A 26,234-nucleotide genomic window follows, 5' to 3' on the forward strand; every position below is an offset into this window, starting at 1 on the left:
ATGAAGTAATGATACTGCTTTAATTCCCTTGTTGATGTTGGGGGGTCACTGGTGCAGTTTAAGCTCACCCAGCTCTCTGCTTGGATCGTGTTAACTGACTTTCATGTGTACCTATGTTTGCTTCATGCACAGTTAAACACTTGATTACACGTGTTACAAACCCAGTCACTGGAAATAACATAAGCCTGGCTTCCTCTTTTTGATTCAGTAGACCCAAACTGCTCAGCATGTAGAAAAGTCTCTTAACAAGCCAGTGAAGGTCTGAATAAATGTAGTGTAGAATTGTAGGATTTTTAAGGCTGCAAAAGACCTCTAAGTTCATTGAGTCAACCATGAAATGGTAGTAGTTATGCTGTGAAGTGATATGTGGCTTTCTCCACACGAGGGCATCTAGCTGGTGTGTATTTGGAAAATCTAGTTGAGAGAAAATTCTCAGCCCTGTAGTAAGTGCTGCTTGTTTTTTATGATTCCCAGAAAATGTTCTTCTGTGCTAGAGAGAAGGCTTAACAATCCAGTTGAAAGATGATAAATTTGGATTTTGCACAGCTTTGAAAACCATTGAAATGATTCTGAGAAATATTTTCTATTTCAATGTTCGGTGTGAGGGAGAAACACAATGTGCACAGAGACTGTCCTGAGACTTGGAGGCTATTGCATGTTGAATTGGCACGTTTGCAGAAATGTGTCACAAGGGCCTTCACCAAAATTTCCAGATGACTTTTGGGGATGGGATGCTATAGAATGCACATGTTGGAAAATGGAGCTTCTCAGTCTTGTGCTGATGTTGCCAGTACATTTATTTCTGAGAGTGGAAGTAGTTCTCTGCAAGCACCTTTGCACTAAGTTGCACTTTGCACTTGGGAGCTGGTGGTCAAGTGTCGTGTTAGAAACAACTGCTCTAGAGTTTACCCAAAGGTTCCTGTCCAAAAGACTCAGTCCATCTCTAATGCAGAGCAGGTATGAAGAAAGTGTGGATATGAAGAAACTGGTTGCACCTCTGTCTTTAAAACACTTCCCTGCGTTGTCCTGCCCTTTGCTTTTTCACCAAGGCTTGTTTATGCAATGATGGGCTTTTTTGATGGTCTCCTTGGTATGGCTGGTTAGACTGTAAAGGTGCTCCAAGTTCTGTGTTTTCCATTTGCTGCATGGGTTTGACTTGAAGTTCAGCCTGCACTGGATTTATTTCCATGTGCTCAATGTAATGTTTTCTGCATAGAGTACTCTACTGCTCACCTACCAACATGTGTTGTAGTGCTGTCCTTTGGTGGGATTTCCTAATGAATCTGCATCCACTGACAGCAAACCCCAGACTTCAAGTAGCTGTCACTGAGAGTATAGGTCAGTCATATTTAAAGATGTAGTAGAGTTCTGTTCTGTTTTTGCCCCTCTTCCTGCATTCCCAGCAGTGTTCTTACAGGGGAAGGATTGTAAGTGTACTGCAAATAGCTAAATCCAGAATAGGTGATGTACACAGACATTCTTCTATTGACTTAAATCTTATATTGAGATTTGGTGTGTCTTTCATTTCTAGGTAGATACCTAAAGAAGATAGAACTAGATCTTTCTGCTAAGTGCTAGTGAGTTTATAACTGTTTGAGAGTTTGTATTAATCTGCATTTTTTAAGTCCTTGAATGAAGCAAACATGACTTGCAACACAAATGAATAGTGGTAGAGTTGTCTTCAAGTATTCAAAGTTTCCTCTGTCCCTTGCTGTTTGGGTTGAACCTCCAGCATTCTTCAGGGTAGCAAATTGCATCTGGTATCTCAGGGAGTAGGGGAAAGAAAATGCTACAAATCCAAACTAAAGATCCAGTTTTTACCGGTTCTTGGAGCACTAGTTTATGCTTTATGAGTCTTAAACGATAGGTGAAATCCTGTTGTTTCATAGCAAAGGACTATCTGTTGTGGGCACACTTGATTACACAGTAAACTATAGTTATATAAGCTTAGTTATAAGTTCCCTGTATCAATATCTCTGCCCTTCCCAGAGGAACCCCCAAGTAAAGAGAGAGAGTAGCCAGCTGCAGCTCTCCCCTGAGCTTGGCAACTTCTTTTGTCTCGCTCAAGTACCTGGTCATTTTTGTCTCCTAGCAACATATGGGTGACAATTCCCTGAGGGAAAGAACAAAAGGAAAAAAAAATCCTAAACCCCAGTACTTACCTACCTGTCCCAATACTAGAACACTAAAGTTCCTTCTCCCACCTGATAAGCTGTTGTCACTCTGTCAGGCAGAGATATTTTTGAATGACAATGCCATGAAATATTTGCTGATGGTTTTGCACAAGTTTCATAGTTTTCTGGTAGTAACATTTGATTTCCAAGCTGGTACTTCAAGTACTACAAAAGCCTGTAATACTCAGCTAGAGAAGTCATTGCTCAGCAATGGTGTAGAGAATTAAAAAAGCAGAAAATATAGAATAAAAATTGTCTAACAGCTTAATAAGTTAATGAATGAAAGTAATGAATTTGTGGTTCCCCACTATAAACTTATTTTAATCCTCCTTGATGTGGTATGTGCTCAGCTATTTAAATGGGTTCTCACATTTTGGTAAGTAAAACAGGTGTTGCTGAGGACTAAGTACCTGGTTGGTCATGAAAAGTAATTTTTTCCAGACAGCTTCTAAAGGTGAGTGGAGGAATGCTGCACTGGTGGTAGCATGTTTTGGATAAAGGCTCATAGTTACCTCAAGTGGTACTGGATCAATTTGAACACAGAAGAAATAGTTGTGTGAATGTTGTGATACTGCCAAGACACAGCTCCTGCAGTGAAGGGATCTGCTTTCCCTTGGAAGGGATCTACTGAAGCAGAATCACTTGTAGTCCTCTAGTTCTATAGACAAGTGTCAACATACTCATGGGGCAATGAACAGTGATCTAAAGCAGGGTCATATGTTTGTGTTTCCCTTTTTGAACTTGCATTGTTCATTATGAGCTCTCTCTTGCAGAGGGAGGTTATAAAGTAGGAACTGAGTTTGAGGCAGTGCAGTGTAGTTCATGCCTCCATGTGACCTTGGCTGACCATTTGATGTACTTCAGTACAACTCAGGCTGCCATTCACTGAGAAGAATCTGTGTTGAAATTCTTGGTGTCACTCGGAGTAAGGTACTGATAATCAGACTTTGGCAAGAAATACTGTATTCAACAGCATTTTTATTCCTCTGTATCATTACAAAGTCTGGAATCCTTCTGAAGGTCCACATTATAAAACTAACCAAATAAGACGGTTATTGAATGAGTTTCTTCACACAGACAAAACACAGCTTCTTCTGAGTCACAGCTGAACCAGCAGCCTTTTCTATGGACCCTAAATCATGAAATCTCCAGCAAGCATAGCAACCAGAGCAGCTGGATGCTGACTCTCCAAGTAAACACACAAATACCCAAGGGTCTCAGCCTACTTGCGTCGTGTCTTTGCTGTCAACGTGCATGCTGCTGAAGTGAGAGGACTGATTTATGAATTGGCAGTTGCATGTCCCTGCAGATAAGGGTGCATCACAAATTAGAATTGCGAATGTGTTCCTGTTCTTGTTCTCCTCGATTGTTGTTACTCCTTTCTCAAACGTTGTTCTTCATTACTTTAACATGCCACACCAAGTCTTCTCTTGGTTTACAAAAACTTCATAAAAAAGGCTCCTTTTCTTCTACTTTTTTTCTCCCAGACTGAAAGGGTTTTTTGCCTTTCAGCTTTGTTATTTTGGGGATATAGAGAACTGTGTGGGATAGACTGAGAAAAAGGTTGTTTAAGGACTATGCAAGGCCTTGTAACACAAGAAAATTGCACTTTGCATGAGCATTGTGTGGGTTGTTCAGAGTGACTGGCTGTTTTGATCCATTCTCATGGTATACCACTCTTTTTGTCTGTAATGTGTAAATGTCTTCAATGGCTCCCATTTAAATGTGGCTGAAAAGTCAAGGTTCAAACTTACAACCTTATTTGAAGGCTGCTTGTAGCCATATCACTATGTTAAACTTGGCCTCAGCGAGTGAGCTCGGAGCTTTTTGTGGTATTTGTACACGGGTGAGTTACAGCCCTTTGGATGGGAGGTATTTCATGCCTCCTGTAGAGCCTTGGATAGGAGATACTGTGACCTCCAGACCTGAAAGATGGGGAAAAGTGTGACCTCAGGAGGTTGGTCAGTGGTGCGGAACTGGGAAGTGTGGTTCATGCACCAGATGAGCCACAGAGATGATTGGAACATGATTAGGGGGCTGGAGCATCTCCTATGCCCGGAGAGACTGGGAGAGCTGTGGTTTAGCATGAAGAAGAGATACCCCAGATGGGATCTGATCAGTGTTCATAAACACAGAGTGGAGGAAATCTCTCTAGACTCATCTCTTGTGGTACACAGTGACAGGACAAGAGGTAGTAGGCAGAAGTTGAAAGAGGAAATTCTTTCTGAGCATTAAAAACCAAAACTACACGTGCCGGCTATACTGTGAGGCTGGCTGAACACTTGTACAAGTTACTTGGAGAGGCTGTGGAATCTGTGTCTTTAGAGATATTTTAAATTGAACTGGGACAGGGTCCTACACAACTTGCTCTGGTTGACTTGATCACTAGAGGTGCCACCCCAATCACATGATTCTGTGATTTGTGGTGTCTTTGCCTACAGAGTTTGGTATTTGGCTGTAGTCCTCAGCTAATCCAATTATGCCACTTGGTAATTAGCTGAAACAGACCATATTGGCAGAGTGTGCAGCCAAGGAGAAGGTGTTGGTGGTGTTCATCATCAAGTGCTTTTGACTTGCATGTTGTGCTGCATTTTTGGCTGGGCAGAAAGTGATTTGTCTGCAACAGATGTTTCTTCCTTGTGCTCAGGTTCTGATCTTGTTTAAGTCCAAGAAGTGATAGAGCAAATCTGTACTACAAATCTGAAGTACTACAGTGCATCTGTGAATGCTTTTCCCCTGGTGATGGAACATATGGAAATAATGCTTATCTTGATTTAGATAAGCAATTGCCTTTCCTGTACAGTCATCCATGCTTAGTAGGAGTAGAAGCAGACATATAATATTACAGCTCTTACAATCTGTCTTTTCTAATGCTTCGTAAGCCTATGCAGAAACAAATGGAATGGAAAGTTGTGAGATTAGTAATTTCTAATAGTTCATCATTTTTAGTCTGTCCAGGAAACTTGGGGAAACAAAACCTGAAGTAAAATAGGCACTGAAGGGAGGAAGCAAAGAGTCTGTAGGAGAATTGCTTTTGCACACTCCACCAGGGTCAGATGCACTCCTAAAGCTTGCTCATCTCCTTTGTGTTTTCAGCAACCCAAGAAAAGTGGTTTAGTGTCCTAGTCAAGTATTTGCTGAGGATTCTTCCCAGGAGTGGAAGGGCTGCCATTTGTCCGGGGATGATGTGATTCTTGTCCCTTGCTCAGGTTTTTTTTCCAGATCCTCTTCGAGAAGCCTTCCTTGTGGGGATACATCTCTGGTAGCAGCTACTGTAGCAGGGATGAGGTAGTGGGCATACTTATTTCTGTTGAACTTGGAATTAATTTACTTCCTTCAGCTGTGGATTCTAAAGCCGGCTAGAAGTGATGAAACTCTCCTATTTTCAGCTTTTTTCTCTTGCAATCTATGTCTGCTACTTGTTTTTATGGAATTGAGGAGAAATGAGTCGTGTGGCTTGTTCAACAAACTTCCCTTACAACAGTGTGAGCCTGTGAGCCTCACTGCCATCAATCCTTCTCACTTGTTTTCTCTTTGATTCCTTCTCTTACTGGACTTTGCTCATGGAGAGCCAAGTGACTTTTACTTTACCATAGGTATTACTTTATACTGTGAGGCTTTGGTACCTGTTTTTACTACTTGGTGAGTGCTCTACTCTTTCATTAACAGTCGTTTTAAAATGCAAATGTAGTGGGTTTTTTTAATAAACTCTTCAAGCTGTAGGTTTTTCTCTTCCCTCTAGTGGTAAGCTCTTTGGTATTGCTGTAGGGATTTCTGTAATTGGATGCTTGAGACCTGTTTAAAAAATTAATATAAAGTATATTAGACTTTAAAACTGGCTATTTGAGCAGTGATTGAGTTGCAGGGCTAATTTTCCAATGCTGTAGGTTTGTGCCATCCTTGTCCATTGCACCAGCTGAGTACATTTATGTCCTGGGTGGGGGCTCCCTCTAGTGAGATATTCTGACAGTCCCTTGTCCACTTGGTTCAGATGAACTTGATCTGTTTTCTTTTCAAGCACAGTTTATGTGGACTCAATTTAATGCATTTTTCTACCCTTGTTAAGCTCTAAAGGCCCTTATCCTTGGGAGTGATCTGGAAGGCGTTGAGGGCTAGGACTGCCTATTTTCTCTATTTGGAGTGAAGAGCTCATGTAATCAACCTCATCCTACTTCAGGCTCTGGCTCTGTGGACTCTGAGATGTTATGAACATGAATGAAGGATCAAAGGACGATGTAGGAGGAAGAGCTAAATTAAATTGGATTGTATAGGCAGAGGGATAGAAAATCATGGCTGGATCTAGAGGGGAAAAAGTGGGGTGGGGCATGAATGTTCAGCTGTTTCTGGTGAAGATTTTCAGCTGTAATGTATTACTGAGGCTGGGGCAGAGAGGAGACAAGAGGTGGACCTACAGCACTGTTTCCACTTTTGTGTGTTGTCAGTAATAGCCTAAACCCCCAAATTTTGGAAAGGATGTGCCAGGATCATCTCAATCTTCTGTGAGTGTGTGTGGAAAGGTGATTTAGTGGCCATTGACTTACAGAGCTACAATCAACTTGTTTCCAAGACTAAAGTTAAAACAGAAACAAAAGCTGTCTTATTTAAGAAATCATTTTAATAATAATAAAAATCTGTATGAGTAATCTTGCAGTATACTGTTCCATTTGCCTAGCAGGTGCCGTTTTCTCCATCAGAGAAAAGCGCTGCCTCCTCGTCTAGGTCCTTCCACACGTCCTTGTTCCTTCCTCTCTGGAGCGTGTCCCCCCGCAGGCAGCGCTGGCGCAGGTGCCTCAGGAAGCTCTTGCTGGAGGCCGAGTTTTCCTTCTGGCTGACCCCGTCACTGAGGGGCGAGCAGACAGCCAGGCAGCAGGTCCTTGGCCCTGCTGAGGGTGCCCGGGCCTTCTCCTGGGAGACACAGGGCAGGGGCGCGATCAAAGGGGCACAGGGGCTGCAGGGCCGGGTCCCTTGGGCTCTCCCGGGGAATCTGGGGCCGGGCCGGGCCGCTCCAGGCTGCAGGTTGTGCGGAGAGGAGCTCGGGCAGCTTCTTGTCTTGTTCTGGTGGCTCGGCCCGCCCTTGTTTCCTCCTGGGAGCACGGGGGCTGAGCCCCACCTCTGCCTTTGGGCTCGGGCACGGGGCTGGGAAGAGGCAGAGGAGCCTCGGTGCCTGCCCAGGCTTTCCACGGGGGCTGGCTCTCGTCGCCCTACGCGTTGTCGCTCCCGGCCCCCGGACACCATCCCAGCTGCCTGGTCGCCATCCCTCACCTCTCTCAGCTGCCTCTGGGCCTTTCTCCGGAGGCTGCAGCCGAGGCAGAGCGCGGCGAGCAGCAGGGACAGGGCCAGGACGGCACAGCAGCGCATCTGCACGGGCCACAGGCCGGCACAGCCCGTGCCGGTGCCCGGCTGCCGCGCGTCCTGGGCTGGCACGGGCAGCCGGGCCGTGCTCCTGGCGGGACCGCTGCGAGCTCTGAGCGTGCTGGGCAGCAGCCAGGCCACGCAGAGCCCCAGGAGCAGGGACAGCCCCGGGCGGAGCATGGCGGAGCTGCCCCAGGAGCTGTGACCTCTCGGCCTGAGCCCGAGCTGAGCCGGGCAGTGCCCGCGGGCTCTGTGCAAGGTGCTGGCATCAGCTGCGATGTCACAGGGCTGTTGCCGGGCAGCCAGAGGCTGGGAATGTCAAGGCAAGGCCAGGCCTGAGCGTCTGAGCGTGCAGCTGTCTCAGCCTGCTGCTCTGTCGTGCCACTGTGGGACAGGCCTCGGGAGCTTGGGGATGCGCTCCCCAGTGCTCAGCCAGGAACTGCTGACATGTCCGAGTTGGTATTCTTGAGTTGATGGAAATGGAGGGTAAGACTAGAAGGACAATTTTGTTTGGGCTGCTTCTACTTTCTCACTAAATCTTGAAGACTCTTTTTGCTTATCTACAAACTTTACTTCTTTTGAAGATTCAAAATTGATTCACCTTCACTTGTTTTGAAGATATGAAATTGATTAACACTTGTTACCTCAGCAAATGAATTCTATTTCTGACCAACAGATGAAGCTTCTTGAGACTTGTGTTGGAAAGAATTTAAAAAAAGTAATAGTAAAAGTTAATTTAATAATCTTCTCTCCTCAGTTCATTTCTGGTGATGTGCAGTGTCTAACTTGGTGGAGCTTTGGGCAATATGTTTGTGCAAGGGTTTGAGGTAACTGCGAAGTTCTATAGACTGAATTGGAAATAAATGAAGTGATTTGGTGATGCAAAATCTCAAGTGTTTACAGGAATAAGGGACCTATGGTAACATTATTTAGTAACAAATCTGTTGCAAGCTAGTATATGTTGTCTTCACCACCTGTCTCCTCCTAGTTGAGCAATTTAAGGTGACAAGGCTCCAAGTTTAAAATTTGCATGGATTTTTTTTTTCAGGCTTGTTGTCTGGCTACATGTCTTCGGAAGTTGGTCTCTGAATTCTGTGGCTGTTGACAAATGGTGTGCTTTGTGTATTTTTGTACTCACTTGGTATAGTTCTGGACAGCAGAAATTATTACTCTGGTTAGGAGGGTAGTCTTAATTCCTCAATTTGTTTTTGCAATTTACACTCTTATGATTACCAAATAAAATTACTTCGTGGATCTCACTCCAAAAATACGTATATTTCTACAGTTTGGTAACCAAATGGTATGTGGATAAGCATTCAGTGATTCTTCCTAGCTTCTATTTGGGAACAAGTAACAAGGAAGCAGCTTGATGTTAGGGCAGTGCTGGTGTCTCTGTGGGTTACCGGTGCCCTCTCGAGGTGAAACTGAAAGATGCTGCAGTCTGACAGCAGTAGTGTCACCGGATTGCTGCCTGTTCAGGGCTTGTAAATAATTACCTCGCATCCACACTTACAGCCTGGTCTTTCTGCTTTCTTGTTTTGTAGGTGAAAACACTAAAGAAGATCTGCAAGGGAAGAAAAGTCTGAGTGAGAAAGTTTCTCTCTATAGAGGTGACATTACGCTGCTTGAGGTTGATGCCATCGTTAATGCTGGTAGGTGGTTAAATATTTTATGTAGCTATGCCTTGAAAATTCTTTATAACTCCATGGTACAAGTGTGAACTCTGAAAACTTGCCTAAAACTGGTGCATCCTGTGGAAATCAGTTGAAAAATGCCTTTTCCCCCAGTGCCTTCATATTGCATCAGTTCATCCTGTGTGCATTTACTGTGGCAGGGTTTATTGTGAAACGTTAATAGCATGGTTGCCATGAAAAAAGTAATGATCTTATGTCCATGTTTTGGCTGCACTTGGTTAGCTGAGACTTCACACTTTGCATTGTAGAAGGCTCATTTTTGTTACTAAGCTAATACAGTACATTCCAGTCTGCTTTTATAAATCAAGCCACTAGTGGGCTAGGTAATGTGAGAACTTCAACAACAAGGTGACAGGAAAACAGAATTTGGTTTATGTGGTTTTCATATTTGCTTTCTTGTTGGGAGATTGTATTTTTCAAGTTTTTGGCCATGATCTACAGAGTTTTACGTGTTTTAGTATCTCTTTTGCTCAGTGATCGTGTCCCTGTGTGAGCAACCGAGGTGAAGAACTGCATGTGCATCTTGTGACAAAAAGAGGGAAATGCCTGTGCAATTAATTACTTAATTAGTGTATTAGTAATTCAGTGTTTTGGCAAAAAAACAATGGGAAAGTTTACCCCTGTGCACATGCCCATAGCAAAATCTTGCCTGCACTCTCCACTCCAAAAAGAGTGAGTGGTTTGTGTGTCCTGAGGCTGAAATTTTTTCCCTCCTAGTATTAGAGTGGCATTGATTAACTGATTAATTTTCAAGAAATAATTTTGGTGGTATTAATTTCTTGGAAAGAAATGTGCTGTGGTATCTTCTCTGTGATGGAATAAAGTTCAGAGGTTGTAAAAGGGTTGTAATGGCCAGAATTGATGTGTTTGCTTATCGGAGGAAAATGCCGTGTGGAGCTACTGCTTCTTATGTCTGTGAAGAGCACAGGAATGTTTGCTCACACAGTGTAGAGGCTAGTGAACAGACTCTCTTGGGCTGTTTGATTTTGTGACATATCACTTTACTGGTGGACATCTGCTAATGGGTTTTGTGAAGTGCAGATGAAATCCACAGCCCTTTCAAAATCCATTTTTGCATTCCAAGTACTAAGGCTGGTATTCCCAGACAAAAAAATTTAATTAATCTTCTGGTTTACTGATGCACAAAAGCCTTCCTAAATAACAGGCAGTACAGTAGCATCCATGTAACATGATCCTCTCCTCACTGTGTTGACAAGGCCTATGAAATTTTAATATTTTAATATTTTTCCTCATTCTTTTTTTAAGATGATTTTTCCAGTACTACCTTTGCTGACTTCCTTACTTTATTGCTTTCCAGTAAGTCAATATTAGCATACTTCTCTCCGTTTATATTTAGCTTCTCTTTGTTCACAGGCCTCCCTTGAATTACAATCTGGAACTAGTTATGGATTAGCTTTAGAATAGGAATACTTCACTTTTCTTAATTTAAATCCCCCTTTAATTTTCCTAAAAGGTCCAAAAAACCTATATCCCATACTGCAAATGATATTATCTGCCTATAAACTTATTATCTCCCTGCCATCCTGGTGAGAAATGCATCTCTCTGAGGAGAAAAATAAAATAAACCTGTATTGATATGCAATTTTGAGAAAAGGTTTAAGGACCATTCAAAACAGACTGAGGCTGAAAGTCCTAAAGAGGGACATAACACTCTGAAAGTATCTAGAAAGCTTTTGGCAAAAGTTACTGGCTTAAAGGGCGATTCAGATTAGATGTTGGCAAAGCTGTGTACTGAAAGGAACATGTTTATGCACTGATACTTTGGTGTTTCAGACTGACACAAAACAGCAGTTCTAGGGCCAAGGAATTAGTTCAGGTGGATTTTTAACATTCTTCTAACTCTTTTGTAACCTTCTGTAGTTCTTAAAGGACGTAATATGTTAACTATTATGAGATATTAATAAGTTTAGAATAAAATGCTAACCTACAGTTACTTTGGAAAAAACATATGCTCTCTATATGTCAGTGCAGTAATTAAGTCTAAGCCTTTGATTTGCTCATGGTTTTAGTGTTACTTTTTCTCTGTTAACCTTTCAAACTGTGGAGGATGGCTGGAAAGCTACATGAGGAAGGTGTTTTGATTCAAGATTCATGTTATTTATGCAAAACATCTGCTGTGCTGAGATTCTTTTTAAATCCAACAGTTTGAGTGAAATTGTAGTGTTTCTAAGTACCTAAACACATGTTTCTGCACCATATAATGCTTTTGCAAAGAGCTGTTTTTTCTTCTGCAACTGAAGTTGTCTGAACCTCAAAGACCTGAGGCTTTCAGGTACTGAGCCACTGTACCAATTTCTGTGTGTAAGTTGAATAAAATGCAGCCTGTTGAATATGGAACAGAAGATAAGCTTTTTGGAGGTAAATCTGTGCAAGTTCTTTTTATACTTAATGTCTTTTGACTACCCGAAATGTTAATGATTGATTCCCTCCTATCTGTTGCAAGCCCTGGGTTAGGAAGGGAGGAAGAGACCCTCCAGAGGCTTTCTGTCTGAATTTATATACTCCATTAACTGTCTCCTGTAATAAATAGTTTAAAATACAGCAAGTTCTATCCAAGTTAAAGCCACAGTAAGATACAGGTTGAACATTTGCATTGACTTACGTGAAGAACTAAATATGCTTGAAGTAAAGGGAATGGTCTGGCAAATTCTGGGGCTGTGGAGGGGTTCCAGGTGTTTTAGATTGTCTCCAGATTTGGACACAGACATATTGGCAAAATAAAACGTGTATTCTCAAATATGTAAGGAGGAAATGAGATATAAATTATTATAAATGGTAATCTTCTGTAGCTAAATATCAGGTTATCACAGATGAACACTGCTGCAAAAGGATCCCTTTTTGTCCTAGACTTTTAGCAGACTGAATGTTGCTTACTTTCCAAAAATACTTTACATATAATTTGTGTCTTTGCTCATTGTCAAAAGAACCACATCAAAACAGCCTCTTCGAAACCATTCAAAACCAGAGTGAGGATCTGAGATGCATTGTGAGAGAGAAAGGAGCTGAAAAAGGAGCTGATGTGCCATTTTGCTAAAATTGATGTCAATTACCTACCCCTGTAAAATGTCTTTTCCTTACACAATTTTAGGAAGCTTCCTTACTACTGATTGCATTGCAGACAGGTATCATTTTAACTTGATATTTTGCTTAAGGTGTTCTGTTATGCCATTTCTTTCACACATTTTTTTAAAGGATTCAGGTAAGACTTGTATGAAAATCTTATTTTTACTGCTATATCCTTCTCTGCTCTTTGTTACTACACTAAGATTGTAAACAGGCTCTCCTTGAGGCATGTGCTTACTGCATTAATCTGTGCTGACTGGCCTTTTTAACAGATTAAATGCTCCTGGATGTCACTTCATCCTGATGCCAAAAGTGCTTCAAGCACTTGGAAGCCAGATAACCACAATTAGCCAACATCTGAATAAATCATCAGAACAGAACTCGGAGGGGGTGCGGTGTGTCTCTGTCTAGGGAGGGGACAGAGGGGCCACTTAGTCCCTCTGGCAATTCCAAATGCAGAAATAAGCAGTAGAAGGTTTGAAAAACAATTTCTTCCATATTTATAGTATCAACTAGGCAGTAAAGGACTACATTTCCTCTGTTTTTAATAAGGAAAGTTGTGTTGCTGTTTATGTCATGTGCAGTAACTGTCTGAAGTAGGTACAGGAGTGGCATTTTGGGAGTGGGTGTGGCGGGGATGTCTGTGTACCTCATGCACCTAAAGCAGCAGTTCATCACTACTGACCTCAGGTGTTCATTCACTTCCTACATGTTAATAAATCTTACTTATGTCCAGTTATAAGATAAGGAGGCATGTACTAATATGCTTCTGAGGGAGTTTTTACTAGCAGGAAGAACAAGGGGAAACCATTATGTCAAGGGAAAAAAGAATTCTCCTTATTTTTATCTGGTAGGGAGGAGGAGGATGAAGACTTGCAGAACATTAGAAGAGATAATATTTCTTCTTATCTTTGAATAATATTCTTGGTATCAGTACCACGTATGGTATGAGAACAGTGTATGGTACTGAGAACAGAAAGCTTTAATCTTCAGGAAAAAGGATAGATGTTCATGTCTGTTCAGTTAGGTATTTCTGGTACTGTTAGTGTGTACTATTGTGTCTAAGTTTGCAATTAGAGAGTTGCTACAGTTATAGCAACTAGGTGTCTCCCTTTAAACTGTATTTGGATGCTGGAATAATTTCTAATATGCAAAAATTTGGGGAAGGAACTCAATTTTTAAAATTAATATCTTTGTGAGAAAACAAACATGATAGAAAATGTTCCTCTGATAATAAGGAGAGAAAAGAGTTGGTGACTAACATAAGTAAACAACTCCTTATGTCCTGTTTTTACTAACCTCTGATGCTGGAATTCAGTTTCTGAGCTCAAGAAGAGGTTTCCTCTACAGGAAACCACCTACCTGCATGCAGTGAGTTGCCTCAGCTGGGAACGCTGGTTTGGCAGGTGCAGGTTCTTCAGCTTCCTTGGTGCAGTGTGCAGGGCCAGCCAAGAGAAGGTGCATGGAGATGACTGTCTCCTGGTTGCTTTAAGAGGCAGAGTTGTTTCCAGAGAGAGATTTGCAGCTGAGTTTAAAAAAAATAAATAAAATTAGGAGTTTGGAATGCTTGTCCTGCTGTACCTCCCTGTCCTGGTACTGAACGTTATGTGGAACTGAGAAATCTTCAGTTTTAAATACCCTGTGTTTGCTTTGCTTGTTGCAGGACTGATTTTCACTGGAGCCTTGGCATTAATCAATTTATAGGATGAAATAGATAATTTAATATTGAATCTTTTGTTGTGAAATATGCCTTTCTTCCCTCAGGCTTCTGGCTTCACAACCATGTTTCAGTACTTCTGTGTCCCAGCCATTTCTGTATCCAGCTTTTTTTTATCTGGAGATAGCAACATATTTTCTTCCAGATTCATCATTTCCTGGCCTTGACCTTGAATATGGCTGTTTGACTTAATGAAGTGTCCCTTTTTTTCTCAAGCTCAAAATTGCACATCAAAGTAGAAGAGCTATGTATTGATACTGGGAGCTGAATATATTATCAGTGAATTACGCTTATACAAGTGTGTAAGTATAGATAGGGACTAGACTCTGTCTTTCCACACAAACAGCTCGTTAATGTGCAATCAGTCACTGCAGTTGCCTTGAACTTGGTGCTTAATGAACAGGTGGGGAAAAAGGATGGATTCTAATCTGGAACAGATCTGACATCAGGCAATTTCACTGATTGCTAATCCATTTCATTTGGCAACTTAATTTATCACACAGAATTTTCATCTTGTAACTTCTGAAGTAGAAATTACTTCAGAAGTGTCTTGTCTGAATATTATGAAGGTATTTGAGTCAGTCACAGAGCCTGATCTGGTATTGTGTGTATACTTATTCTCCCCCTTTTTATTTTACAGTGACCAGTAATTCTTACTCTGGAGCTCATTTGAAATTCTTCTTCAATAATTTGCTATGAAAATAAGTCCCTTAACTCAAGTGTTCCTTCTATTGAATATGGAAGAAACAAAATGTAAAATCTGCCCTTAAGTTGCTTATAGCATTTCAACATGGGATTTTTACATTTATTAGTATTGAATTTTGTGGGGTTTTTATTTTCATTATTTTTTTTCATTTGAGCTAAACATAAATGGTTGATTATACTGGGAGCTTCTTAGTGAGTTTGCTGTCTGCTGGAATGTTTTGTAAACATACTTGACATGTTTTATCTCCAGTGTACAGATAGGAAAATGGAAAACTTGGATTGAAATATCTTGCATGGAGGCATCTGGCATCTGCCTATGTAACCTTCACTGTTGTAATTTCCTCTAGGAATAGAACCAATATCGCTAACCGATTGTTGTTAATTTGGTTTTCATCTTTACTGTGAGCAAACTGTGGTGTTAATCAAAGGTTTCTCAAGTTAATTTACAGTTGGTACAATTACTCTTGTGTGTAAAACCCCAGACTAATTTATATATAGTCCTCACTTACTCATCAGGAAAGTCAATGTTAATAGTTGAGGGAATCGGTCATGCTCAATTGTGACATCTGTGAGTGAGTTTATTACTGCTTTCTGTGGAAAATGCTTTAAGCCTGGCTGGTGAGCAGTAAATGTGGTTAAACTTGCCCTCTGCTTTTGGTCTAATTTCATTTCAATGCTGTTCCTCCCTGTAGTGTAATATTCATATTGGATGGATGAAAAGTCTGTGTATAGTGACAGTGTTCAAGAGAATGAAATGGAAGGCAAGTACTGCTGGAGGTGTGGTTTAATTTAGGTGGTGAACTGTAGCTGCTGCCTCAGTCAAACACCATTTGGTGTAACCACGCAGCCAAGGCTTGTGACTGAGGAGTCTCACACAGAATTGCCCTGCAGAAAGGATGGTTGCAAAGGCACTCTGGAAAGATCTCAGGTATAATCAGTATAACTCAAAACTTAAGCATTTAAAAAAGAAAGGTTTGGCAGTGCTGCAGACACATATCAGGGAATTACTTTGTTCCTTGTTCTGGGGTGCTCTGGAAGGGGAAATGAATTGTGGTGGAATGTTTTCTTACCAGTATTCCACCAGTGTGCTCACAGGCATCGCATGTAGCTAACGGAGACGGCTTCTGGGTGGAAATGTGCCTCAGACACCCGGACGTTATCCTGCCACATTGTGTGTGGTGCCAGGGAGCCGAGAGCCTTGGGTGGTGGAATGGAGGCCTAAACCTCGCATGACTCAAGGAGAGCTTTGCCACTCCACCTGCCATATGGCCAGGCACTGCAGCTTAATGATAATCAAAGGATGATTTCAAGCAGTGGGATGTGAGTGTTCAGTGACTTACTGAGAAGCCATAAAAAAAGCCAGGAGAGAAGGAAATGTACTTTCCACTGGAACAATGCATTCAAAAAGCTCCTTAAACTAACAGATCGTGGGCTGAGGCACCAGACACAGATGCTGAGGTTCAGAGCTAAGCTTTTTGACTTTTCATGTTATTCTGTGCTCCCACAGAAGTCTGGGTGGAATGAGAGGAGTGTGTATGATCTTTAAGTATCTGATACCTAACTATCTAATAGGGTTTCCCCAGAAAAGTTGTGGATGCCCCATCCCTGGAAACGTTCAAGGTCAGATAGAAGGGAAGTTGAGCAGCCTGGGTTAATGAAACATGTCCCTGCTCATGGCGAGGAGGGGTTGAACTAGATGATCTTTGATGGTTCCTTCCAAAACAGGCCATTTTGTGATTCTAGGAAATACTCTGACACAAAGTTAATGGCCAGCTCTCAACTCTGATAGGATTCAACATAGTTTGTGTTCTGAAATTAAAATTATAAAATGTGCAAGGTGGTTGTTTTAGTAGCCTTATCTAACCTGATGGCCTATGGTAGCTGGATTTATTTACAAGTCTGTTTTCAGTGGTGATGCTTTCAGGACAGTGTTTTACCTAGACCAATGTGTTCTCCTTATTTCTTTGTGCATCAGTTGTTGAACCCATTTATTATCTCTGACCCCAATGTCATTATTGATCCTTCATGCCATGGTTACCCTGAGCCTTTTTCGTGTGTGCTCTTTCTAGAGAAAACTAGCAGTATACAACTGCAAAGTTGATTTCTTCACAAGTCCGTGAGGTGGTGTGGGATGCTGTGAATCCTTTCTGACAGCAGGTGGCAATAGTGCCCCTGTTATCGTATAACCACTTTTAGGCCTGCGTACCTTAATTTTCCTGGACATAAAATCGGTGATGACTTAAGCAGAGGAAACAAAACGCGTGTATTTGAGGCGTGCTTGTTGGATAGGCCATCGATACAGCTCGTGCTTATTAAATGCCGACTCCATTTCATTATGTGTGTTCAGTGTGTGTTTGAAATAGAACAGGAGACAGGCGCGGTTTGGAAGAACTGTAAGCATCTGTTTTACTTCATAGAGGAAAATATTTTGGAGAGACCTTGCTATCAGCCTGTCTTTTCATACATTTGACAGTGCAGCTGTCATCTTTACTGTGCTGATGGAGCAGAGTGGTGTAAGAAACTACTCAAGGTCGTCTTGAACAATTATGCATCGTTTCATAATATTAAATCCACTTTTAATCAGGACTTGTGGGGGATTATCTAAAGGATTGTGGGTTTTTTAAGCCGATAGTTGCACCAGTGTGTTCTCAGTCAAGATAGATGTGCAACATTGTGGGTTTTTTTCAAGCTTTTGCACGTTAAAAAACCCACACCAGTCAAGTAATTTCCAGATACTGGGACACAAAAGAGAAGACTGCTTTGAGGTCTCCTCTTTCTACTTACAAAATATTTTGTAAGAGAGGTCAGCTGCTAGGCTGAGATGATCCCTGTACTGTTGATATTGCCCCCCAGTCTCCTCTGTCCAGATGTCTGTTTGTTCTTTTCTCCCTTTCTGTTTCTGGCCATGGAGTTGTTCTGGGTTTGCACAGATCAGCACTGTCTCAGTCACTGTAAGTAGTACAGTAAGGTCAGCATGGGAATTAGCATTTCTGCGTGTATTGTAATCTCGTTAAATATATGCAGTTAAGTATTGAATAGGGGAAGGTCTACTTTGATTGGAGCAAGTAAGCTTTAGGTTTATCTTATCTAATTTGCTATATGCAGAAAATGGGATAAAAAAGCAGTAGTCAGAGTTGATGTTCAAAACTGCTGTCGTGCAGCTGGCTGACCCTGTCTGTCTCCCCTGCCTTCTCGGGCAGGAGGAGTTGCTATTGCTTAATTCTCTTAGCTGCTGAGTCTTCTACCCTTTGTTAGCATTTAGGGTTTGCCTAGTGCTTTGCCATTTGCTGCAGGTCTTGGAAATGTTAGTCCCTTGAAATACAGCTTCCATTACTTGTTAAATAAATAATTATGGACTGTGAAACGCAGTTTAGGTTTTGTTTTGACCTATGACTGTTAGCAACTGATTTTCTGAGAAAAGAAAAACATTTCTGTTTGCAAAAACACAAGTTGCTTTTTTTAGGAATTCAGAATGCCTCTCACTTAGAAAATAGTCTTAAGGGTACAGCTTGGCTTTAAAAATCTGGGCTCCAAACTCCTTTGTGTGACCTGCTGTCACAGTCATAAAAATTAGTAATGGCAGCTAAATACATCAAAGGTCGGTGGAAGCTTGTGAAAGCGCTATTTGCTTGTTAATCCAAGCACAATGGCAAGTGTGTTTGCATCGTGTGCAAGGAGTAGTCACTTGCATGTTAATACACCGTTGTTCAGAGTTGTTTGGATGTGTTTGGGAATTGTTTTAATTACAGTATTGGAGGTGCTGCAAGGCCCTGTGCTTTCCTCACAGCAGTGGGGTGATGAGCTGCTGCTGCTCCCGGACTTCTTCCCTTCACTCTGGGGGCACAGGAACATTCAAGGTTCGGCTTAGTATCTCTTGCCTGGATTGTCACTTGCACAATGTGTGTGAATGGCCAAGAGGAGACATGGGTGGTCCTGTTCCTTCCGCCCTCGGGTACCCTGTCCCTAACACGTTCCTCCTGGCTGCAGAGGAGCTATTTGGAGCTGTGCAGCTTCTCGCCTGAGCTGTGCCCGAGGGCCGGCCGTCTCACGAAGGAAAAATGACTTGGCTCTTACGGGAGCGATGTTGTAATGGCCCTTGTTCTCAGATGGTTTCACCAGCGAAGCCTTGAAGCCTGGGGCTTCCATTGTCTATTGTGTCTGAGTAGTTGAAACTTGTGGGAAAAAACACTGATTTGGAGAACTTTGTAGGATTATTGCTCCTTCTCTCTTTTATCACTTGCGTGTCTGTGCCGCAGTAACTTTAATCTGGTGTGCAACATGAATCACTTAAATATGTCTCAGTAGCACCTTCATTTTATGCTTGAAAGCTGGTTTCTGTCGAGTAATAACTAGAAATAGTTAATATCTGGCATGCCTAGTTGTGGGCTGCCTCAAAAAGATGGTTCTGTCAGCTATATTTGATTTGTATTTAGAATGTTTTGCATTGCAAATCCATGTTAGAAATGCTTTTTAAATTTAAAGTGTGAACCATATTGCTTCTTCAAGGGAACTGTACTCTTTGTGTCATGTGAAATAACTTTTTATGTAAGAAAGAGGTAATATTGCTTTCAACTCTATCAAACCAGGTTATAGAGGAATGTAAGTCTTCCCTGTGACTTGATATGCCAGATAATAGTAACTGGCAACCCATTCCTGTTACGTTTCTAAGAATTTGTGGTATACAGGCTATTCCAGAGGGATTCTCTTTTCTCATCCTGTCAGTTTCAGTCTGCTTTGAAGGGATTATGTTGACCAATGTGGTCCAGGCCACTTGACTAGTTCTGATTTTCTACAAATCTGAGTGATTTCATTACTCTTTCTGAAATGAAAATCAAATTTTAGAATGATTTTCAAAATAGTCAGTCAGTGAGGAATGGTGCATTTTACCTGCAGAGTTCACCAAGCCAGGGAAGCTGAGAGAGAGAAAAAGCTGAGAGAATTTATTAATGACAGCTTATTTCTTAGGTTCTAAAACAATTTTCATTTTAGGTTGTCCATTACCTTAAGAAATAAAACAACTAAATCAACCTTGGGGGAGGGGTAGACCAGGGCAAATGCTTACTTCTTGGTTTTCTGTGATTTCTTGGATGAAGGCCTCTCTGAGTGCTGGAGGCCAAGCAATTTTTTCAGAGTTTTGCCAACCAGCAGTTCTAGCTTTGGCCATGGTTCAACTAATTATAGACCCCCTCTCCCACTAGATAACAAACACAGCATTTCAGAGAGCTGAGTGATCAGTATTAGGGCTGTTTCACCACCAAGAGTGATTTTTCTATCTTCCCCCTCCCTTCTGATATAAAAGAACCTGCTTAGGAAACCCACATGTGGAGTTTTGGCAGGGCTTACAGCCCAAAGGCTCTTTAGGTCAGGAGTTTACAGCTTGAGAGGCTGCAGCTCTAGTTCAGACTAGTCCCCACCACCAGTAATAGGTGAGCTTAAAACAGAAACTGTCTCTTAAATCTGAAGTGAATCCCCAATGGACAGGTCAAAGGGGTGTTTTTATTTAGGTGGGAGTACTTATCTCTATAGCTCTTATCAAAGACCCAGAAAAAGATTTTGTGCTCCCTACTTCTTTCTTGGTGCCCATGTTCCAGGAGCTGAGTTACACGTGGCTTCTCTTCTGTCATGCTGGCATTGTCAGCCTGAAACCAGGATTTGAGTCAGAAAGTATAGCTTAGTTTCATCTCTGCTGCCTTCCTGTCCTGTCCTGGCCTCTAGTGCTAGCATCCAGCAGAGCAGCTTGTGTTGTCTGTGGCCTCCCTTTCTGCCCTTGCTACCCTTATCACTGGGGAGAAGGGTATGAGAGGGGAGATGTACACGGTATTGTCTCCCTCCTTAAAGAGGGCCCTGTGAGCTGTAACTGGATGTGGCCTTGTAACTACAAATTGGTGTCTCAAATCACGACTTCCCGCCTGTGCTTTCAGCAGCCAGGGAAGCTGTGCTGTTGTATTTAAAATTTCCTATTTGAGCCACTGCTAATCATCCAGGAAAGCCAGGTTTTGTTCTTTTCGGCGGCCTCTTTTAGAGAGCCAAGGCTGTTCTGCTTTGCCTGAGGGTGAGAGTGAGATGGATGGCACTTTGGTGTCTCTGCTACAGACACTGTGCCTCAGGAGTCTCCCTGGAGCGCTGCTGGAGTCACTTCATATTTCATAATTCCTTGCTGACAATTAAGTCAATTTGCTGGTGCAGGCATGATGAAGCTAAGCTAGGACATGTTTCTTTTTTAGCCAAGATACGTAGTGAAAAGCTCACTCCTCTGCTTTGATTAAATTGAAAACTGAAGTATATTGTTACCTCTCCCTGGCTTGGAACGTGAATCCGATTTATCAGTGGCATTGTCATCCTCTCTGGTTTTCTTGCTCATGAATTTCTTTTACTTTTTTCTTTTTTTTTTCTTTTTTCTTTAATGAGTGGAAGGCTCAAGGCAGGCATGCCTTGATATTTGGTGCTGAAGGTGGTAAATTATCACTCCTCAGCAAGAAAAGATGCAGCTGTGAGCTGGGGCCCATGGAACTCCAGTGGGTTTGGACTTGTTTGTGGCAGTGATGGAAGAGCATAGTTTCATGATCCACAGATTTAGGAAAAGGGCACAGGCACTTTGGATCTGTGCAAACTGAGTAGTCTCTCTCTTCCCCAATGTGGTCTCCTGAATCAAGGGATTTTTTTATTTTTTTTTAATTCCTTGGCCAAATGCAACATTCCTTCTGCTAGAAACTGTGCTTTGATTTTTCAATTTTTATTTTAAAAGTTTTTATTACCTTTGTTAAGCAATATTATCTTGCAAGTCTTGCTAAATATGTAATTTAGAAATTGCATTTGTTCTATCTTGGGTGTAATTTTTCTCCAGTCCTGGCATGAAAACATTGTTGCAAATGTGGACTTAGTCTGGTGAGACAGAGAATGATTTAATGTTAGAAGTGGAATTTTGGGTGCTTTTTGGTTGTGGTGAAATCAGTTAATGAATTTGCTTAACTTTTTTTGCTTGTGGTTGTTATGCTATTTACACATGGGCTCTTGTCTAGATGATGTTTATACATTTCAAGCATAATATTTAATTTTCAATATCTGTACGGCAGCATATAATAAGTGTGTATACAGCATATAATATGTGTGTATATTTGCATTCTTTGTATTTTGCTTAAAAAAAAAAATAGCTGCAGTTTTAAGTGTTTCTTCCAGACCAACTAAAGAAACAGTCTGAACCATCAGCAGTCTGAATGGCATTGTGCAAATACAGAATATAAATCCCATATAATTAGTGAGACTGAAGAGTTTTTACTTATGATCCTGAATTTTGATCCCTTGTCAGTGCATATAATGATTCTATGAATTCAGTGAGAAAGAAAATGTGCATATGAACAGGAAATTAAATCAGTTGCTGAACAGCCCTAGGCTTTTAATTCAACTTTGGTACAAACTGGTACAGGTAACCCAGAGGGCTGGTTCTTAGCAGTATTGAGGTAAATCTGTTAATACAATTTTGGTGGTACACAGGTGACTGATTTTATATTCTAGAACTTTCTTTCAATTATATCTCTTCTTTGAAATGCTATTTTTTCTCTTTCTGTAGAGTGTCATAATTGACTTGCCTGCCATGTAACATGCATGCTTGTGTGAAGGTAGCTTCAAGCATGATGGGAGAAGGGAATGGCAAGAAAGCTTGCCGTTGTTCATGGATTGGTATTACTGTTCTTTCATACCAGTGAAAACTGGTGGCTCACTTTTTTCTTTTGAACACCTTGCTGAAAGAAGGTGTTAAATGTTACTTGCTAATAGATGTAGAATTCTATTGTCAGCTTGTGTCAACTATTTCATCTTAAGGATGGGATATCCACATCTGGTACTTCCAAAGCGTTTTTCTTCCTCCTTTGTCCAAAATACTTCCTTTTCAGAGTGCACGGATGATTCTTTTTGGTACCAACACATTTTGCTTCTGAAGCTTAATACTTACATCACATGTAATAGCTTGCAAATTTAATGAAAATGCTGATTTTAAATAAGGCATTTGTGTCACTCAAAAGATTTGAGTTTAAGCGTTGAACCTGGAAAAAGCTGCACAAGTTCTTAAATTTAGTGAAGGCGTAGTCACGTTCACTTGGGAAGGATTGTTCATCCATAATTTAGGGACATATAAAAGTCTTGAAAAATGATGTGTTAAAGGACTATTTCTCATTGAAGTTTTTTTTTTCCCCCTGGTATTTAATAAAAAGGCACTAAGTTTTGTTCTCTTTAAAAGCTGCTCTCTAATCATGTAGTTCATTATTTCAGCTTCAAAGTGTAGTCTGTACAGAGAGGCAATGAGGTGTATCCACATCTAGAAATTAAGCAATAATCATGCAGTTTAGTGTTTCAACAGGCTTTGTTCATTAGTAGGTACAATGATCCATTGTAAGTACTTGCTGTAGTCATGATGTTCTTAACAGTCTGAAACTTAAACTCTCCAAAATTATATTTTTGAGTATATATTCCTGACTGAAGTGGTGCTACCTTGGGTACCAAATGTGTCTTGTGTAATGGTAATTGTTCTGTAAAGTCATTATGAGAAGAATGTCAGACATTGTGTGCTGGTGTGGTGTGTGTGTGCATATGTACGGGGCTTTGGATTAACCAATGATTCACGCTTGCACTGAGAGCAAGAGCAACAACTCAAGACATGGTAGAATGATTGGAAAAGCTTCTTTAATTTAAGCACTTTCAAACAAATTGAAGCAAGAGAAGGAGAAACAAAGGCACACAGGGAATCACAGAGAAACACTGGGAAAAACAGAGAAATGGGAGAGTTAAAACTGAAGTGCTGAAAATGAGTGGGAGAAGGAATTTGCACTGAAATGCAGGAGGGCACATGGTGAAAAAATTCAGTGGTTTGATGGGTTTGAATTATTGAGGCTTATCTTGTCACTGAGTCCATGGAGTCACCAAGACACCACCTACAGATTGGTTTTACTGACAAATCTTCACATAGGATATGAAAAGAATTTTGCTTTAATTTGAGAAGATGAGGGAATGAAGGGCTAAAGGTCTGAGTGGGAAAGGGCCACTTGACCAAGGTGCTGTGAGTTGGGACTGTAGTTATATTGGAATTTGGAAGCTTCTCAGAAATTGAAATGAGTAATACTTTACTCTGAATGAGAGAGGTCTGTCTGTGTGCTTGAACTCTAGGACCTGCCAAGCCAGGGCTGTTCTGGGCAAGTGCATGGAAATGTAGAAATCAGCCATGCTGAATTTATTTTATAATTTCTTTCTGGATTTCTTTCACTTTTCCAGCCTTAGTGAAGTAATTTGCATTGGGACAGTATATAAATTATTTTTCTTGCTAGTGTTGTGCAGGATCACTGTAAAATTCTTAGAGGGGATGGGGAGGGAGAGAAGTCCCTATTTTTAGTTACTTTTGGTATTGCAAATGGACTGTTTGTTGCAGTAGCTGAAGCACCTGTTGCAAAGCTGCTGATTTTCAGTTACATTTTAGAGTGCAGACTGCATGTGTAGCCTGAGTGTTTGTGGGGAAGTGTCCTGGTGCAGTCCTGCTGGAGCTGGGGTGCTGCTGTGGCATCTGCACACAGGTTCCACAGTGTTGTCCGCTGCACATCGTTTCTCAGCCACAGGACAAAGTGCAGAACCATAGCTCATTGATGGTTAATTATCAATGTTTAAATCTGCCCCAAAGAAATGGCAAACTGCATAATAACCACAGTTCCCTTCACAGGACAAGAGGAGAAAAAGGTTGATGGTCCCAGACCATCAGTGACCAACAGTGGTCAATCCTTTGCCTCTTAACAAACATCAAATGTTTTATGAATGGAGACATAGTTCAAATGACTGCTCTTTAGCTTTTTTGGGGAGCTCAGCATTGAATTTATTTAGCTTTTACTGTGGAGACTTTGGGTCACTAGAGTGTGCTGCAGTCCCAGCCCTGGGCTGGCGTGAGCTCGCCCCAATGCTTTCCCTGCCACTGGGCGACTGGGAATTTTTCATCACGTTGCTTTGCTGTCGCCTGGGCAACTTAAGTGAATTTCCCTGCTGTTTTCTTTGTGTTGCACCCTGCTTCCCTGGCAGTGAATGACTTGGTGGCTCATTAGCTTGGTACCTGTGTGCCCTGGGAGAGCATCTTGTTGTTAAGCATTGTATTGTCCCTATGGCCGCCTTTATTTTGCTGACTGAGGAGCCCATAAGAGGTTGCCACGCTGATAGCTTATAAAGAGTTTGTATCAACAGCATTTAATTAAACCATTTATAGGTGCTGTGTAGTAATGTTTATGGATTTCAGCTTTGGGGCTTTGTAGTGGTGAATGTGGGGAAGAAAATACAGACCTTCTGTACCAGGGCTGTGTATGGAAGAGCACATGGTATATACAGAGTTTGGAAATGTATGAGTTTTATTTACAAAAGAGTTTTAGTTCAGTCTTTTTAGAAAATAAGTATGGTCTGTTTTCTATGTTCTGCAAGTTATTTTTTGATAGAGAGGCACAAATTGAAAGTAGTAATTTTTTTGACATTCAGTGTTTTTTCGCTTGCTCAGGAAAACTTTGGAAGTTGAATTCCTTTCATATTTTTGGTGAAGGCTGAGGCAGTCTGGATTTCTAGCTTGAGGACAAGTCCAAAACCGTAGAAATGTAATTAAAAGGTTTTTTATTACTTCTGCTGTCCTGTCTTATTTTAATTAAGTTCATCCTCTGATGAAAATTGCACTCTGAATTATAGTGGGAAATCCATAATGTCGTCTCCTCTTCTTGGATGAAGATTGTGGTTGACAATTCTCTGCAGGCAGAGTGAGTTTCTGACGTGAGAAGAGAAGCTCATCCGTGCAGGGAGCAGTTTTCATAGGGACAGGGCTAAAGTTGTGAGATTTCATACAGAAGCAAGGGACAGTTGCCCTCCATCTTAAGTATGAGATTAACCTGTGTTCCATGTAAATATGTATCTTTCAAGTTGTGATTTTCCGAAACCAAAGCCTGTTAAGAAAAAACCGTATTATGTGAACATTTCTGTATCTGCATGTTTTGCAACTTGTTACTTAGAGCTCTGCTGGGAGAAAAACAAATGTGAGTGCAGAGTCTGCCTGAGCACTCTGATACACAGCAGGATTACCCACGGTAATGGACTTCAGGCTCCCGTCAAAGTCTCCTCTTCCATGTCCCTCACAGCTCCGCGTCCTGTTCCGTGCTCCAGGATTCATCTTGTGACTTGTTCTGTGAAACAGGGAGACCATCTTGTGCAGTTCAACAGAGAACTCTGGGAAATGTGAATGTAGATTAGTACAGTTAGGGAAAAATATTCTGCTGAAGGGCCTCCTTTCCTGTTCTCTCTGATAACTTTGACTATGCAAAAATAGGCTGCCCAGCTATTTTCTCTGTTGAGCTTGTGGGTGAGGTGGCCAGATCAGAGCAGCTGAATCTTTAAGTGCTGTTAGTGTTTTATAGCAACGTGATAACATTATTTAATCTGGAAATAGTTATGGCTGCTAACATGTTGGGAATTTGTGCCAGATGGTCATTTCCTTGTCTAGAATGATAC

The 26,234-nt window shown here is 41.4% G+C and overlaps 1 protein-coding gene across 5 annotated transcripts in view; it reads left to right on the plus strand.

Annotated features, from left to right (window-relative positions):
* Positions 1-26,234, plus strand: part of MACROD2 (mono-ADP ribosylhydrolase 2) — an 850,223-nt gene that overhangs the window by 11,794 nt on the left and 812,195 nt on the right. For all 5 annotated transcript variants that reach the window (XM_015620850.3, XM_015620848.3, XM_015620846.3 and 2 more), the window contains exon 3: positions 9,071-9,178. In XM_015620850.3, coding sequence (XP_015476336.1) covers positions 9,071-9,178 — 108 coding nt within the window. The remainder of the gene's footprint in view (positions 1-9,070; positions 9,179-26,234) is intronic.

This window comes from Parus major, chromosome 3 (assembly GCF_001522545.3).
Source record: "Parus major isolate Abel chromosome 3, Parus_major1.1, whole genome shotgun sequence".
Classification (NCBI taxonomy): Eukaryota; Metazoa; Chordata; class Aves; order Passeriformes; family Paridae; genus Parus; species Parus major.